We start from the raw sequence: 15,898 nt of genomic DNA, 5'->3' as shown, positions 1-15,898 counted from the left end.
CTGCAGCTGGCGGTGGAAGAAAAAGAGAGACAAAATGCCCACTCCCTCGGATCCAGCCCATCGAGGGGCCGACTAGACCGCTGAGAATCTGAGGGTGCCACTAGAATGCTACCGGTAGCTGCCTCTTCCTCTCCGCCTCTCCGCCTTTGCGCGCCGTGATGTACCGAGTCTGCATGTGGGCAGGCAGGCAGGCAGCTAGCTACTGTCCTGTCCTATCCTATTAGCAAACCACTTACCGATGACTCCCCTCCCGCCTTTTGTCGTGACCCGTGCCGTCGGCCCTGGAAGTAACAGAGGACAAGAGTGTGAATGTAGACATCCATGGAAATGGATGAGAAAGCAAGGAATAAGCGCAAGGCAGTCTTTGGTCCGTGTTGTTAGAGTAGCAAGGTGTGTGCGTACATAGTAATAGAAGGAGCAACAGTCATTTCCAGTTGCACCTTCCCTGCCTTGCTTTGCCTTGCCCTTTGCATTCCCTTCATCTTCCGCCCCCCTCCACCCCCCATTCCAACCAGGCTTTTTTTTTATTTTTTCCTCCCACACCCGAGTTTGATAAAAATCCATATCAACCCGAACACTTTTTTTTTTCCCTTTTCCCCTGCCTGCACCCGAACTCATTTCCCTTTTTCTATCGCCCACAGGTTTTTATTCTCGACCTTTTCCCTCATTCCGTGTTGGAAAATTCTCTTGTTACTGCCCTCTTCAGTAGCAAACTAACTCGAGTTGACCTGTCAAGTCGTCCATACCAAGACGTCACTCTACCCAGCTTTTTGCCTTGTGGCCCCTCGCGCTCCCGCTCCCGCCCCTCCCACGGCCCTATTTACCGCTACAGCGCTTCTCCGCCAATTCGCCTGTCCGCGCTCTTATACCGCCTGCCAGACCTAGTCGTCGTTGGGCAGCGCTGCATCGCAGCGAACAGGATATCTCCAAATCACCCCAGAAAATACCTTCAAGACGGCTTCGGTTACTTTTTCCGTTCCTCTTTCCTCTTCTTCCTCTTGTCGTGTGGGCGATCGTGAACTGCCCCAAACCGACGCAATGCCGCTGCACCAGAGGACATCTGCTAGCCCGGTCAAGAGGAGCTCTTCCTCGGCCTCCTCCACCGTTTCTTCCAAGGCCCTGACTGGTGCGCACAACAACGCCCGGCTCTTCCCGCTTCCACCCACTGACCGCCGAAATCTAGTTCACGACTACGACTACTCATACGAATATGACTACGAGTCGGATTTGCGCGACGATCTTCAGAAGGCCAACACCGACCTCAACAAGGCAAACGCCGAAAATGACAAGCTCAAGAACACCATCGAGACACTCACCCGCAAGCTGAACGAGGCCAAGACCTCTCTTGAGCAGGCTAACCGCAAGGCTACCGAATCCAACGTCTCTTACCGCGAGGTCAAGGCCCAGCTCGAGGGCGCCCGCTCCGAGGCCGAGGTCCTCAAGGAGGACAACCGCCGTCTCAACACTGACTTTGAGGAGCTCAAGGAGGATAAGCGCCGCCTCAACAGCGAGTGCGAGGAGCTCAAGGAGGAGAAGGAGACCCTCAAGGAGGAGAACGAGCGTGTTAAGTTTGAGCACCATGACCTCGAGCAGCGCTTCATTGGTCTCACGGCCAAGCATGAGAACCTTACCATGCGCTTCAACGCTCTTAACAACCAGACGCCCGCCTCAACCATGACGAGCCCCATGTCGAGCCCAATGCCTAGCCCTCTCCCCGCTCCTCTTCCCGAGGCCACTCGCAAGCCGTCCCGGCCTTCCAGCAAGGCCTCGAGCAAGGCCTCTAGCAAGCCCAGCAGCAAGACTGGTAGCAAGCGCGAGACCCGCGAGGCCCGAGAGGAGCGTCACCGCGAACGAGAGGAGCGACACCAGTCTGAACGCGAAGAGAGCTCCCGCGAGGAGCGCCCACGCGAGCATCGTCACCGGGATGAGCGCACCCGCGAAGAGCGCCGTGAGGATCGGGGACGACGGAGCGACAAGCCCAAGGACAAGGACAGCCGGCCTGATATCAAGGCGGACAAGGAGCGCTTGTCGAAGCGGTTTGATGAGCGTCCTGCTTCAGGACCTCGCCAGACCAGCTTCATCGAGCCCTGGGGACCCGGAGGTTGGTCTCGCTATGACGCCCCTTCCAATGACCTTGACGCTTACGGTCAAATGACAACAGGACGCAAGGCTGCCAGCGTCGTCTCTAGCCAAGCTACTTACAACGTGCCTCGCACTTCCAGCATCGTCAATGGTCACTTTAGCAGCGACAGCAGCACCTACGATGACGAGCGTTACGAGGATGGCTCATACCACGCGTATCCCATCCCGAACTAACCTCACTCACATTATTCTCTGATCGACCTGCATCTCGAAGGGAGGCAGGCGGTCCTGGCCGAATGCCAGTGACGGCCACTCTGGGAAATTACCAACCTTCCCGTGTCGCAAGTCAGGAGCAAGACTCCATCAGGATCTTGCCCACAAACAAGATTACCTTGGACACACCCCATGAGACATACATCCAAGGGGTGAGGACCATCCTAGCAAGTTGGGCTTAGTAGGGCCCACCATGCTTCTCTCCCAATCGTCACCGACAAGCGGATTCTGATTCCAGAAACTGACTCTAATACTCAATGGGGCAGGCGGGCATACGGACCGAGTCCACCGCCTTGACGCCATTCCGTTCCCCGCACCGCACCGCACGGAATGCATATCAATCCATCCCCGACGTCGGTCAACATTTTCTACCGCACACAAATTTGTCTCTGTTTCAAACAACTGGACATCCATCCGCATTCCACTCAATTGCAGCATTGTTTTGCTTTGTTGGCTCTGCGGTTACATTACAGCCCTCAGTTATACTCGAGGTACCTGCTTTTCACATTATACGTTTTTACATACTCGCCATGAAGCTTTATCCGTCCATCACCGAGGAGCTCGCCGAGTGGGTGCAGCGGCAACCCGTCTTCTTCACCGGCTCGGCGCCAACCCTTGGCTCCCACATCAATGTCTCGCCCAAGGGCCTTGCCGACTCTCACTTTGCCATCTTGGGGCCGAACCAGTGTGCCTACATCGATCGCACCGGCTCGGGGTGCGAGACGATTGCGCACTCATATGACAATGGTCGGCTCTGCTTGATGTTTATGAGTTTCGGCGCGGCCCCTCGGATTCTGCGATTCTTTTGTCGGTCCAGAGTCGTCGAATGGGATGAGCCGGCCTTTGCCGATCTCGTCCGCCGCATCTCCCAAGGGAAGCGGTCAGCATTCGATGGCGCCAGGGCCGTGATTGTGGCGGACGTGTTTGAAGTTCAGACGAGCTGCGGCTTTGGTGTGCCCCGGGTCAAGAGGGCCATCTACGATCGCGACCCGGCATCTGAGCAACCTGTAGAGCAGGTGCTTCCAGAGGGTGTCGACGGCAAAGTGGACGAACTGGCCGTGTTTGAAGAGCGGCCTACTATGGATGCTTGGCTCAAGAAGAGAGTCGACAGCAATACGCTTCAAGAGTACCACAACGAGACCAACGTGCTGAGCATGGATGGTCTGCCGGGACTCAAGGCTGCTCGTCGAGGCGTGGGAGAGAGGTTGTGGTGGACAGACGCGAAGGCGCACGCGAAGAGGGTTCTCGCCCAGGGTGAAGCGATTGCGGTTGGGTTCATTGTTGCTGTGTTGTTGTACGTTGTCATGAATGTTGTGGGAGCGAAGACTCTTGGTCAGTTTTGAAGGGTATAGGACGGCGCAATGGGGTTTGGATACCAAAAAGTACAGTGTTGTTGGAGCGGAAAAGCTCCTGAGGGATTTCCTTTTTTGTTGTTGCTGTTCAAAGATATCATGTTGTTTTTACTCATCTTGTTTCGATAGACTTGCTGTTTTTGCGTTTGCTACAAGTTTCGGGTTCAACAGCCCGAGTAGAAACGATTCCCCAATGTTAGCATAGGATAGGAAAGGAAAGGATAGTAGTAGTAGTGATAGGATAGGATAGGACAGGATAGCCGTACAGATTTTTCATTCAACATTGTCGTTACTTTATACCCGTGTCTCTTTACATGTTTCCATCTATTACTCCGTGTGCTGTCGTCCAAATGAGGTTGACATGCAGAAGTGCGCCCTCGTGATATGTGAAACGCTGACCCGACAAGCCACACGGAGATGCAAATGACACACTGCAAGGAGAATACCCGCCCTCCTCCAAGGCTGAATTTTAGCTCAACGAGCTATTCACAAGAAGCAGCTAATCAAAGACGAGCGACATGCTGATCGGTTCTTCAGTCTGCACTCCAAACACCTCTGTCACAGGTCTTGGCCAATGACCCTCCTCAGGGTCACATCTCGAGCGGCCCAGCTGAAAAGGCTTCGAGCAGGGGGGGTTGACTGTCGTGTGGGCACGAGATGGTGTTCATGAGGTGGCTTGCAGGGACTTGGGGTCTTTTTTTGTGTGAAACGGCGGTGCGCGATTTGGGGATAGATATATATAGAGAGAGGTATATTCACACGAGGGAGTTTTGGTGGCTTCTTCTCTCATGACTGAATGACCTCTTGTCAAACACAACTTCAATATGGGCGTCTCACGGGCTTCTTGCGCCCAGATGTGGGGGATAGAGGAGAACTCGAGGGGATGGAGGGTATGGCTCATCTTTGCAGTGTTTCGTGAGTATCTTGTCTGGGGTGAAGAGTATGTATGCAGAGAACTAACTAGACACAGTCGGCCTGATTGTCAACTTTGTCGCTGTTCTGGGCTGTCTTTCACCCGCGACGCAGACGATCCATCTATACAAGCTCCAGCAGGATGAACTCCTAAAGTCGATCGAGATGGTCTCTCAGAAATCTACCAAGTCTCTCGAAAACCCTCATCTACCTCGAGTTTGGTATTGGGGCATGTCAGGTTAGCAACAAACCCCCTTTTAACAAGCAAAGCTAACAAATTCTCAGGCGTATGTGACGATAACAATCACTGTCATAAATCATTCCCACCGACCCTCTCCCTCGGCGCCATGGTCGACTCGTCACTTCGTGCCTCCATCTCCAACGAAACGGCCCTCTCTTCAGCGCTTGCTCCCTGGGCGAGTTTCATCCGCAGCTCCTCCATCGACGGCTCCTCCAAGACAGTAAATCCTCGGCTGCACACATCTCGCACAAAGTTTCTCTCCTTTTCACGTGCTTCTGCTGCGTTGGCTGTCCTCGCCCTGTTCACGTCGGCTAGCCTCCTTGTTGTCGCCGTGGTGTCACTACACGCTAGGTTTCGAGGAAAGGTGCGGCTGTGGATGCTGTACCTTGGTACCTTGTTCGACGGACTATTATTGCTCGCGGCGGCTGTGTTGGCTATATATGCCATGAACGAGGGCCCAAGGGCAATCGTGCGTTACGCCGGGCTAGAGAAGCAAAACGAGCCAAGCGACTTCCTAGGGCCGGGCATGTACGTGCTCGCGGCGGGGGTTCTAGTCAAGTTCCTCGCCATCGCCGGCGTCTTTATTGGATTCCTCCTCTTTGGCTTCATCTCGCTGGTGGTGTCATGTCTGGCTGTCATGTGTGCCTGCGCTTGTCTTGCAGGAGGAGCGGAACGAGGACGGTACTACTGTCAATATTGTGGATGGTCGTCAGATGTACGACCCTATAATGGCTGCTGTCCGAGCTGTCAATGGTAATGAGTCGACAGTCCAAGATAACATGTCATATGTAGTGCAGAGTAAAGCATTGTATACCTGTGCTCGATTCCTTTGATCCTACTTAGCGTGTTCTAACTACTGCTACTACACCCCCAGTAAACCAGCCTGCATATGTGCCGGTGCGGTCCGGTTGGAGTTGCCGTCGTTGAAGATCGATTCTCCATCGGAATCCCCGTAGCTATCATGCTTGCTTGCAATGAATGGCGGCTTCGTCTGGGAAACGGGCGCAGCACATTGAGTTGCTTGCCGTCTTCTCGCTCAACAAAGGCCAATGACTGCTCAGTCTGCAACTTGTCCATCTTCTCTGAACGAGCTGGATCTACAGCGCGGGCTGTGGTCGGCGGTGAGCTCAACGATTAGCGGCGCTGATCGTGACGGACGTCGCCTCGCCGTGCTGCTCGCTAGTATCTGTCTGAGATGCTCGAGAAAGGTTCATATAGACTCCTCTTGGCCTCAGCCGCCGCCGTTTGTCGCTGTTGTGGCAGCAGCAGCAGCAGTAGCACCACCGCTACCGCCACCCTCCTTGCTGGCTCCCGAATCCTTTGCCTTGTTGCCTCCACCTCGCGCGCGTCGGCCCCGGCCGGACGACTTCTCCGACGGGGCCGGCCCGGAAGCTCCCGATGCTGCAGCCGTGTTCGCCGGCTTCTTGTCCTTGCGTTCCAGAACCTGCACCGTGCCCTGCGCAACGGTGATGGGGCTTGACGTGACTGCCTTTACGAGACCCTCGTGCTCGGCAAAGTCCACATAAGCGAAGCCCTTGCGCTTATCGATCTCCACAAACGTGATGGTACCAAACACTTCGAGCGATTGCTTGAGCAGTGCTTCGGTGACGCCCTGTGAGGGGTTGGCGTGCTTGACAAAGCCACGAGTAGCGTCTGCAGAAACGGTAGGGGGCTTCTTCTGTGCGTTTCCAGACTTGTTAGAACCACCCTTGGAACCACCAGATGCATTGTTTGCCTTTGACCCAGCAGCCTGTGCAGGTGCCGGCTGCGATGTGGTGCCCGTTGGAGTTGCTGGTCGTCGGGGCTCGACTTCGGTACTCTTCTTCTTGAGAAGGACGACAGGCGGGTTCGGTGCGGCCTGAGATTGGCTTGGACCGTCCTCCTTGTCCTTGCCCTTCTGCTTTTCATTGTCCTTGTCTTTTTCCTTCTCCTTTTCCTTGTTTTTCTCGGAGCTCTTTCCGCCTCGAGTCCTACGACCTGATGATTGAGACTTGGAGGCAGCTCCAGAGGCACCTCGGCCCTTCGTAGCTGGAGGGGGTGTCTCTGTTGATTTGACGGGTGAAGCCGGTCTCTCGGTAGTGGTGCTTGCAGTCGCAGGGGGCGTGGTCTCCTTCGTCGACGTCTTTGCATCCGCTTCGGCCTTAGCCGCATCCTGACGCGCCTTCCTATGAGCGCTGCCAGGACTGAGGCCCAGGTCACGCTGGAGAATCCTAGCAGCGGCCAGAATACCTGCACGTCGACTCTTGGGTGCCGATTCCTGAGCGGCGCTATCGCTGGTCGGCTTCGCGGTCGTGGCCTTGGAAGCTTCCGCGCTCTGTTCAGTGGAGGCCTTCTTGGTCAGGATCTTGACTGTCTCCTTGGGGGTCTTTTCCGCCTTGGATTCCCTCGACTCCTTGCCCTTCTTCTTGCCCGACTCGTCGTCCTTCGAGGCACCCTTGCCCTTCCCGCTCTTAGATTCTCCTTGTCCGTGCTTGGCGTTCTTAGAGGAGGCACCGTCTTTAGCCTTGTTTGCCTTCTTCTCCTTCAGGTACTCGATAAGTGGTGTGGTTGTGACCCTTGTCTCTGCTTTTCCAATATCATCGCCTTCTTCGCCCTCGGCGTTCTCCTTTGGCGGCGCAGGGTTTGCGAGATCCTCCAGAAAGGCCATAAACTCGGGGTCCTGATCAATGGTTCCTTGACGTGCGTCGGTTCGCTTCTTATTACCTGGAACCTTTTTGTAGATGGCAAACTCAACCGATGGAGGTCCAATCAGCGATGGGTTAGTGAAAGTAGCTTTGGCATCTTCCCAGACTGCAGTTCGAACAGCATCGTTTAAAGCCATGATGTCGTCTTTCCTCATCACATGGACATAAGCGCGACCTGGTCGAGACGGCTTTGAAGGGCTTTGAAGAGCTTGTCAGCAAACAAAACAGCCGATTGAGGAACTGTGGCATACTCGGTGGAAATCTTGCCTGGAGCGAAAGAAAACCAGTCAACCCTTCCCTTACCCAATTCCCAGGCGTTTCCAAGAATCGACACAAACTCTTCCTGCGTCATCCCTGGGGGAAGACGGCGAATGACGAGCTTCTCGCCCTCATTGTGAGCCTTGGTTTTGGCTGGCTTAGGGGCGTCGCCTTCATTCGCTTTCTTCGTCATGATTAGTCCAAGCCCAATCAATTCTTACACCTCACTGTGCAAATAATCCTACCTTGTTTGCCTCAGTAGATCTCGCACTCGAGCCTCTCCCCCTGGATTTTCCGGGCCCGCTGTTGTCGTGCGAACCCTTTCCCTTTGAGACAAGTCAGATACGAGCAACTCCTTGAATGAGCGACATGGATGTATCACTCACCTTTGTGGTTTCCGAGGTCTGACTCGGCGGCGCCGGGAGAACCCCGTTTGCCCGCCGAGACAGGACTTGCGGTGCCTGAGTTGACATTGCGCATGCCGCAGGCCGTGTCTGGTTCTGGTGATGGGCGCTGATATTGACGAGGCCGAGTGGCTAATCAGCCAGGAAACTTGTAAGGCTTGATGAGTCGCGGCCTTGGGCGATGCCCCGCCAAGGAGCCAGTGGGGCGGTTTTGGAGGATATGCGATTAAAGAGGGGATCTCACGTGCGGGCTGGCGTCGGTAGAGGAGTGATGTACTCAGCAGGTGCTTTTGATGTCGCATGTGCTTCGAATATTTTTAAAGATTTCAAGAGTAAAAGATCCGCGTTATGAACTCGGAGAAAACACTCTGTAACTCAAAGCAACCTCGATCCGTCTGACTTAGAAACAGGCGTTCCTCAAGGCCCGAGGATTCTCCGGCGTTTCACTATCGCACCCCTCCATTATCTAAGCCCCACCCCCATTCGTTCCCGTGTCGCCTCAAGGTACCACCACATCGCCTTGCAGCGCTGGGCTGATATATATTCCCCCCTCCATATCCTCCCCCCGACCTTTTCGCGACGGGGCATGCCTGAATATGGCTGCAAGTGTACCTCGACCGGGCCCCGCGAACCTGGGGCCCAATGCTGGCCTTGATGAGTGGTTGGAGGAGGCGAAGCAGTGCCACTACCTGCCTGAGAGGGCCATGAAGGAATTGTGCGAGAAGGTCAAGGAGATTTTGATGGAAGGTGAGGAGTGGTGCTCGGGTTTGCCCAGCGCGTATGGCTGACCCGGCAATCCAGAGTCCAACATCCAGCCGGTCTGCACCCCTGTCACCGTGTGCGGCGACATCCACGGCCAGTTCTACGATCTCCTCGAGCTCTTCCGTGTTTCTGGCGGTATGCCAGGCGAGTCCAACGTGCAGGCGCCAAAGACCGCGACCACAGTCATCACCTCGGACGACATCGAGCCGCCCACCGAGATCACAAACCCCAAGCTGAGGAAGAAGATAAAGGCTTCAGGCGATGGGGCGGCGACGAGCGGAGCTGAAGGGGAGGAGGGCGAGGGTGACGACGCCGAAGAGGACCCCGATGCGACGGTGGCAGACCGCTTAGACTCTGGAGTTGCTGTTACTGCGTCGTCAAGTCAGAGCGCCGACACCCGATATATCTTCCTCGGAGACTTTGTGGATCGAGGATACTTCAGTTTGGAAACCTTCACATTACTAATGTGCTTGAAGGCCAAGTGAGCTTCACAAGATGCACCTCTCATGTTTCGCTGCTCACATCTTCGACAGGTATCCAGACAGAATAGTCCTGGTCCGCGGTAACCACGAATCGCGGCAGATTACCCAGGTCTACGGATTTTACGAGGAGTGTCAACAAAAGTACGGCAACGCCTCTGTCTGGAAGGCCTGCTGTCATGTGTTTGACTTTCTTGTCCTCGCCGCCATTATCGATGGCGAGATTCTTTGCGTCCACGGAGGGCTGAGTCCCGAGATTAGGACTATTGATCAGATCCGAGTGGTGGCTCGAGCCCAGGAGATCCCCCACGAGGGTGCGTTCTGTGACCTTGTGTGGTCAGACCCCGAAGATGTCGAAACATGGGCCATTAGCCCTCGTGGTGCTGGTTGGCTGTTTGGAGACAAGGTAGCGACGGAGTTTAATCATGTCAACGGTTTGAAGTTGATTGCTCGAGCCCATCAGCTCGTCAACGAAGGATACAAGGTATGTTCCTCCTCTCTACTGACTGAACCCTATTAACCATGAACAGTATCACTTTCCAGAGAACTCGGTGGTGACTGTGTGGTCAGCACCCAACTACTGTTACCGCTGCGGCAACGTTGCATCTATCATGGCCGTGGACAAGGATCTAAACCCGAAATTTAGCATCTTCTCGGCTGTTCCTGACGACCAGAGGCACGTCCCGGCGAACAGGAGGGGCCCTGGTGATTACTTCCTGTGATGAAGGGACGGTATACGCATAACGGAAATTAATGGCAATGGATGGGTTGCATGTAGAATAGCATAGGGTCACGATACCCATGGACTCGTGGTGACATCAGTGGGAATGGATGGGTACGGTTTCTGGGTAGAGTCGTTATATTAAACTATGGTCATGTTGAACAACGTCATTTGATATAAATCTGGCATTGATTTGATGTGTTGGTTACTTGTGATAAGTTTGTGGTGTCGTGTTCCATTATTGAACATGCTATTTCTGCGATGGTGAACTTTGGGGCAGGTTTTATCCAAAACCACATCTACCACGAAAATGCCAAAACCAAAAACGACAAAGGGAAATCCAATCCAAGTCGCCATCCGAGACTGGATTGACTCAACTACATTCGAAAATACAGAGACGAGCCAAACATGGCAAGATGAACTTCTAAACAGTGCGCCAAAGCGCTTCACAATCTATGAACCAATGGCGCTTCTACCCACGGGCAGCTTCACAAACATACCCTGGACAACCACGTTGCAAGGTGTCGGCCAAGACGCCCGTGAGCAGCTATGGTCTAGGATTCTACAAGAGCTTTCAAGACAGGCCAAGGAACCGTTGACTCACCTCGCGGTAAACGAGGGTATCCCTCTGCACAAGGCTGAGGGTGAGGCAGAAGAGAATGTGCTCAGAAGTCCCAGTGGGCTTCGCACCTTTTACGGGGACTTTGGACCAACAAGTACATCGACAGAGGGGCCGTCTCAACAGGATTTCGACAGGACGCTTTGGGTATCGACGAAGCAAAATGGCATCTTCCAGACTTGGGCACCCAGATGGACCATGTTCAGCCGAGGAAACGTCAAGGAAAAGGCGAGGCTTCTGGATATGGGAGACACTGTGAAGGACAGAATTCGGGATGAGAAGTGGGCAGTCGACCTCTACGCAGGAATTGGCTACTTTGTCTTCTCCTACGCCCGCCTCGGAATGAGAGTCCTATGCTGGGAGATCAACCCTTGGAGCGTGGAAGGTCTACGACGGGGCGCCAGAGCAAACGGGTGGAGCGTACGCATCGTCCAGGGTGACGACCTGACGCTTCCGGAAGAAGAGATCCTTAGCGGTGGGGAGCAGATCGTCGTGTTCCTGGAGAGTAACGAGGAAGCTCTGCGGAGGATCCAATCTCTACAGGCTCGAGGCATAGCCCAGGATATCCGACACATCAACTGCGGCTTCCTGCCCACGAGTGAGCCGACCTGGAGGCATACATGGGACATGTCGGCCACGTCCAGTGAGACACGGCTGCATCTCCACGAGAACGTGGGCGCCAACGACACTGAGACAAGACGGAGTGAGATACAGCGCATCTTTGATGGCCGGGGCAAGGGCACGGGGCGGGCGGCAGAGGTTGAGCACGTCGAGTTGGTCAAGACGTTTGCGCCAGGCGTCTGGCACTGCGTCTTTGATGTCCGTGTTTACAATATCTAGCTGTTATCATGTATCCCAAAACAAGTTGTTCAGTGCAATTCATCCGTCATGATATCATGCGCCTCTTCCCACGCCTCGCTCCCACTACACCTCTCTCGCCGTCGAATGAGTAAAATACAATTTCGTGTCTGTCATCTACATGGCCTCTTAAGCTTGTCGCCGGAACTTTTGGGGAATGTTGGACTCGACGATGGCGAGCTTCTGCATGGCCTCGAGCCTCTCCTCGGCGTCCTCCATCTCGTCGTGCTTCTTGAAGTGCTCAATGTCCTCGGGGTGCGTAAGGTCCTCAAGCTTTGTGTTCTCGTCGTGGTACTTTTCCCAGTGATGGATCTCGTACTCGTACTCATCGTCGCCGTGGTGGCCGGGCCCGGTGCCCAGATCGGGCAGCGTCTTTCCGGCGCCGACATAGTCCATCCACTCCTTGCGGCTGACCGAGAAGTCGGCGTCGGAGTCGAGGAGGCCCAGTAGGATTTCGAGGACCTCATCCTTCTGCTTTTGCTCCATGCCCTTGTTCGAGTCGTCAAAGAGGCCGTATGTGCGCATGAGCTCGGAGGCTTGCCACCAGCCGTCGCTGTTGAAGTCGTGGAGGGAGAAGAAGGAGTCAGGGTCCCAGCCCTGTACGTGATGCTCCTCTGTAGGGTGTCAGTTTGAGATACTCTAGCCGTACGGAATAAATAGTAGCATACCCGCCATGTGCCTCGTCATCCAGTCTGCGTTGGCGTCCACCACGGGCTTCTGAGAATGGGCGCCGCCGTGGGCGAGCACCGAGGTCGCAAAAGCGACGCTGAAGAGGGCACTTGGGCGCATCGTGAGATGATGACTGGCGCGTCGAGGACCGAGGTGCAGCAAGGGGCTCGGGACTTGCGGCTTGGGGAGGCGACGCAGACACAGAAGCAATTGACGATATGGACAAGCTGGCGACGGCGTGGCTTAAAGGAGATGCTGAGTAGAGGGACGGGGATACCTAGCCCGACAGCGATCCTGGCTCAAAGTGGTCTGGAGCTGGCCACTGTCGTAATGGTGGTGGATGTTGCCAGGGGCGCACGCTGTCGCTTGGTGGGGGAGGCCACTGAAAGCTTAACTGCTACGGGGAGGAGATACGCTGAAGACGCTTGGCTAGGACGTTTTCATCTGCTGGAATTTCGACGTTGGAGGATGGTATGGAGGAGGAACTTTTGACATCTCGAACGGTAGCTTGCGTCTACTGCGTATGTTTTAGGGAAACAAGCACACTCGACTTTCTGGTTTCATATTTATCCGTATTCTATCATTGATGTCTCTCGATCAAGCAACTCATTTGTCTTGCCAAGTGATCGGCATGCTCATTAATTTGGTGGGGGAGGTGAATAGCTGGCATCTTCAATGAGATCCTTGGAGATAGTGGTCCCGTGACCAGGCGTCAGGAGTGACTGCGGCGCTACGCGTCTCAATCTCGTATCGCGTCTGCAACTTCAAACCTCGATTCTCAACAAGTATCTCACAAGCACGACCTCCGCAAACGCCAGAGCTGCCACCATGAGTCGCCAAATCGAGCAGGCATTGCTCTCATTGATGCCGACATACGGCTCTGATCTACCACCAGCTCTTGTGGAACTCGCCGGTTCATTGCTTGCACAGTCCCGACTCCATGCAAGTACCCTCAAGGCCGAGGAAGAGATTGCTAGGCTCTATGCTTGTGCCAATATTGCGTGCGACCGGTATGATTTATGGTGATTGGCAGAAGCCTTCCAAGCTTACAATTATAGACTTAAGATCACACTCGACCTTCCACCTATCGAACCACGACCACCCATTCCTCCTCGCATCTACAAGCGACTCTATGGCCATCTCGACAACATCCTCCCCAATAGCGCCACAACGCCTGGTAGGGCTGCATCAGGCCGGGTGAGGACACCAAGCTCGAGATTTCGGGATGTTGGAGGCTCACCGGCATCTGGGTCACGGCCGTTGCCATCTCGGGGGACACCCACAAAAGACCAAAGCCTCGCCCAATTTCGAACCCCTTTAAAGGGGGATGCTGGCACACCGACCAAATCTACGGGCAAGAAAGAAGCCGCTTCGTCAGAGCACGCCCTTCATCCATGGATAAAGCCTACGACTCGATTCTTGTGCGAGGAAACTGATCACAAGAAGCTCGCGCCCACGATTTTGGCCGGCATGGAGGCAATCGTCACACCGGGAGGCCGCAGAACCGAAGATGAATGGGTTCTGAAAAATGTTACAGCCTTGTTTGCTGCCATCTACTTCTTTGTCACAATGCGTGTTAAAGCCCTTGCATCAGGGGAGGCTATCGACCGAGAAGGCTATGTTCCACTTCGCAAAGAGATTCTTGCTCTACTTACCCGAGCTCGCGGTGAGGTCTCTGTCAGGGGTTTGGATGAAGACGAAGCTTGGGATGGGTGGACCAGTCTGAAGACGAAAGAGTTTGACGACGCTGTTGCTCGTGTCAACGAAAGGGCATGGCTCACCGAAGACTGGTATCAAGGTATCGCAGATGTTGTCAAGCTGACCCAGCGAAGCCAACTTGACGACGTTGAGATGCTCGACGAGGAGACGATGCCCAAGATGCAGGTCAAGAAGGCAGACACCATGTTTCAAGACAAGTACGACTTGCTTAGTGAAGCTAAGCGCGCGGATTTCATGCACTTCAAGGAAGATATGCTCGCCAGGATTGCTCTATTGACGACAGCGGGCGCTGCCATGGAGGTAGATACAAAATGAAGGACCAAGACCTGCTTTTGGCCACAGAATTATACACATATCGAAAGCTCCCCTTCTATCTTTGGGACAGGATACCCGTCAAAATCTTCTTCAAATCACGATATCTTTTAAAAGGCTGCTCGGGTCTGGGTGAGGAAGCCAGAGGGAGCGACAGTGGCCTGGTCGTTGTCGCCGAGAGGGACTCCGGGAGTGGCAGCGAAGGTGGGGATCTCACCGGGTGCGTCGTTGGCACCAGTGGGCTGCTCCTGGCTGTCGTCGTCACCGCCGGGGAAGTTGCCAGCGCCGTTTCCGGGAGCAGCGCTGAAGGTAGGGATGGCACCAGGAGCACCAGAAGGAGCGCCCTCACCACCACCGAAGCCCGCGCCGGGAGTAGCGATGAAGGTGGGGATGCTGCCTCCGGGAGCAGTGCCGGGGAAGCCACCCTGGCCGGCACCGGGGGTAGGGACAAGCGTGGGCGCGGGAGCGTCGGTAGCATCACCGCCGGGGAAACCGCCGAAGCTGGCACCGGGAGTTCGGGCAGGCTCATCTGCGGAGCCGCTGTGGTGACCGTGACGACCACCGTGGCGACCGCCGAATCCGGGGAAGCCACCGAAACCTCCGCTCTGAGAAGGGAAAGCGGGAGCATCGCCGCTGGGGAAGCCGCTGGGGAAGCCACCGAATCCGGCGCCGGGAGTCTGAACGGGAGCCTCGTCGTCGCTGCCGCTACCAGGGAAGCCACCGAAACCGCCGCTCTGGGTTGGGAAAGCAGGAGAGTCACCACCGTCGCTGCCGCCGGTAGGGAAGTCAAAGCCGGCGCCAGGAGTTTGAGCAGCGTCACGGGCACCAATGTCGCCGAAGCCGCCGGTAGGGATGATGGAGTCGTCTCCGCTACCGAAGCCGGCGCCGGGAGTCTGGATAGGGCCATCGCCGCTGCCACCGCTGGGGAAGCTGCCACCGCCACTGGGGAAGTTGCCGCCGAAACCAGCGCCGGGGGTCTGGATAGGGGCATCGCCGCTGCCGCTGCCGGGGAAGTTACCGAAGCCACCGCTGGGGAAGCTACCACCGCCACTGGGGAAGTTGCCGCCGAAGCCAGCGCCGGGGGTCTGGATGGGCGACTCGCCGTCGCCGCCGGGGATAAGACCAGTAGGCAGGCTACCAGAATCACCACCAGGGATGATACCAGTGGGCAAGCCAGTGGGAAGACCGCCAGCACCACCGCCAATGCCGCTGGGCAGACCAGTTGGGATGCCACCACCGAGTCCGCTGCCGGGGAAACCACCGGGGAAATCACCGAAGCCCTGAGGACGAGGGCGAGGGCGGGCCATGGCCTGGGAGGAAAAGGCCAAGGCCAATGTCATAAGAGAGAGGACAGCCATTGTGATGGAAGAAGGAAAGATGAGACTTGAAAATTTGAAGGAAAGGGGAAAAGATCGTGTAAGAGACGGATCACAGATGCCGGCAACTGGATGTCTGGTGTTGAAAAAAAGAGCGTGTGAAGGTGGCGATGAAGAGAATGGTAAAAGACGTTCAAGACACCAGAAGGACGGCCATTTATATCTGATCAACTCCAA

At 55.4% G+C, this 15,898-nt stretch overlaps 7 protein-coding genes and 1 pseudogene across 8 annotated transcripts, besides 1 other annotated feature; 5 read left to right on the top strand and 3 right to left on the bottom strand.

The window, feature by feature from the left end:
* Positions 1–1,038: 1,038 nt before the first annotated feature.
* On the top strand, positions 1,039–2,316 carry NCS57_00035500 (uncharacterized protein; the record flags this gene model as incomplete). The annotated part of the gene is made up of 1 exon (XM_053050441.1): positions 1,039–2,316. One exon carries the CDS (start codon positions 1,039–1,041, stop codon positions 2,314–2,316), a length of 1,278 nt encoding a protein of 425 aa, XP_052918956.1.
* Positions 2,317–2,612: 296 nt separating this feature from the next.
* Positions 2,613–3,698, top strand: NCS57_00035400 (uncharacterized protein; the record flags this gene model as incomplete). The annotated part of the gene is made up of 1 exon (XM_053050440.1): positions 2,613–3,698. One exon carries the CDS (start codon positions 2,613–2,615, stop codon positions 3,696–3,698), a length of 1,086 nt encoding a protein of 361 aa, XP_052918955.1.
* Positions 3,699–6,091: 2,393 nt separating this feature from the next.
* On the bottom strand, positions 6,092–8,275 carry NCS57_00035300 (RRM domain-containing protein; the record flags this gene model as incomplete). Its single annotated transcript, XM_053050439.1, has 4 exons — positions 6,092–7,742; positions 7,796–7,986; positions 8,048–8,128; positions 8,189–8,275. 4 exons carry the CDS (start codon positions 8,273–8,275, stop codon positions 6,092–6,094), a joined length of 2,010 nt encoding a protein of 669 aa, XP_052918954.1.
* A 464-nt stretch (positions 8,276–8,739) lies between these two features.
* NCS57_00035200 (Serine/threonine-protein phosphatase) lies at positions 8,740–10,169 on the top strand (the record flags this gene model as incomplete). Its single annotated transcript, XM_053050438.1, has 4 exons — positions 8,740–8,953; positions 9,008–9,449; positions 9,502–9,931; positions 9,978–10,169. The coding sequence occupies exons 1-4, from the start codon at positions 8,803–8,805 to the stop codon at positions 10,167–10,169; spliced, it is 1,215 nt and encodes a 404-aa protein (XP_052918953.1). The 5' UTR covers positions 8,740–8,802.
* A 309-nt stretch (positions 10,170–10,478) lies between these two features.
* On the top strand, positions 10,479–11,627 carry NCS57_00035100 (uncharacterized protein; the record flags this gene model as incomplete). Its single annotated transcript, XM_053050437.1, has 1 exon — positions 10,479–11,627. One exon carries the CDS (start codon positions 10,479–10,481, stop codon positions 11,625–11,627), a length of 1,149 nt encoding a protein of 382 aa, XP_052918952.1.
* Positions 11,628–11,774: 147 nt separating this feature from the next.
* NCS57_00035000 (uncharacterized protein) lies at positions 11,775–12,545 on the bottom strand (the record flags this gene model as incomplete). Its single annotated transcript, XM_053050436.1, has 2 exons — positions 12,314–12,545; positions 11,775–12,259 (listed from the first exon to the last, which is right to left on the bottom strand). Exons 1-2 carry the CDS (start codon positions 12,432–12,434, stop codon positions 11,775–11,777), a joined length of 606 nt encoding a protein of 201 aa, XP_052918951.1. The 5' UTR covers positions 12,435–12,545.
* A 567-nt stretch (positions 12,546–13,112) lies between these two features.
* NCS57_00034900 lies at positions 13,113–14,348 on the top strand (annotated as a pseudogene). Its single transcript has 2 exons — positions 13,113–13,324; positions 13,373–14,348.
* Positions 13,113–14,348: a sequence feature.
* Positions 14,349–14,455: 107 nt separating this feature from the next.
* NCS57_00034800 (uncharacterized protein) lies at positions 14,456–15,703 on the bottom strand (the record flags this gene model as incomplete). Its single annotated transcript, XM_053050435.1, has 1 exon — positions 14,456–15,703. One exon carries the CDS (start codon positions 15,701–15,703, stop codon positions 14,456–14,458), a length of 1,248 nt encoding a protein of 415 aa, XP_052918950.1.
* Between the last annotated feature and the right edge of the window lie 195 nt (positions 15,704–15,898).

The sequence above is a fragment of the Fusarium keratoplasticum genome, chromosome 1 (genome assembly GCF_025433545.1).
Source record: "Fusarium keratoplasticum isolate Fu6.1 chromosome 1, whole genome shotgun sequence".
NCBI lineage: Eukaryota > Fungi > Ascomycota > Sordariomycetes > Hypocreales > Nectriaceae > Fusarium > Fusarium keratoplasticum.
Note: the sequence above shows the minus strand (reverse complement) of the source record. Positions and strands in the feature narration are given on the sequence as shown.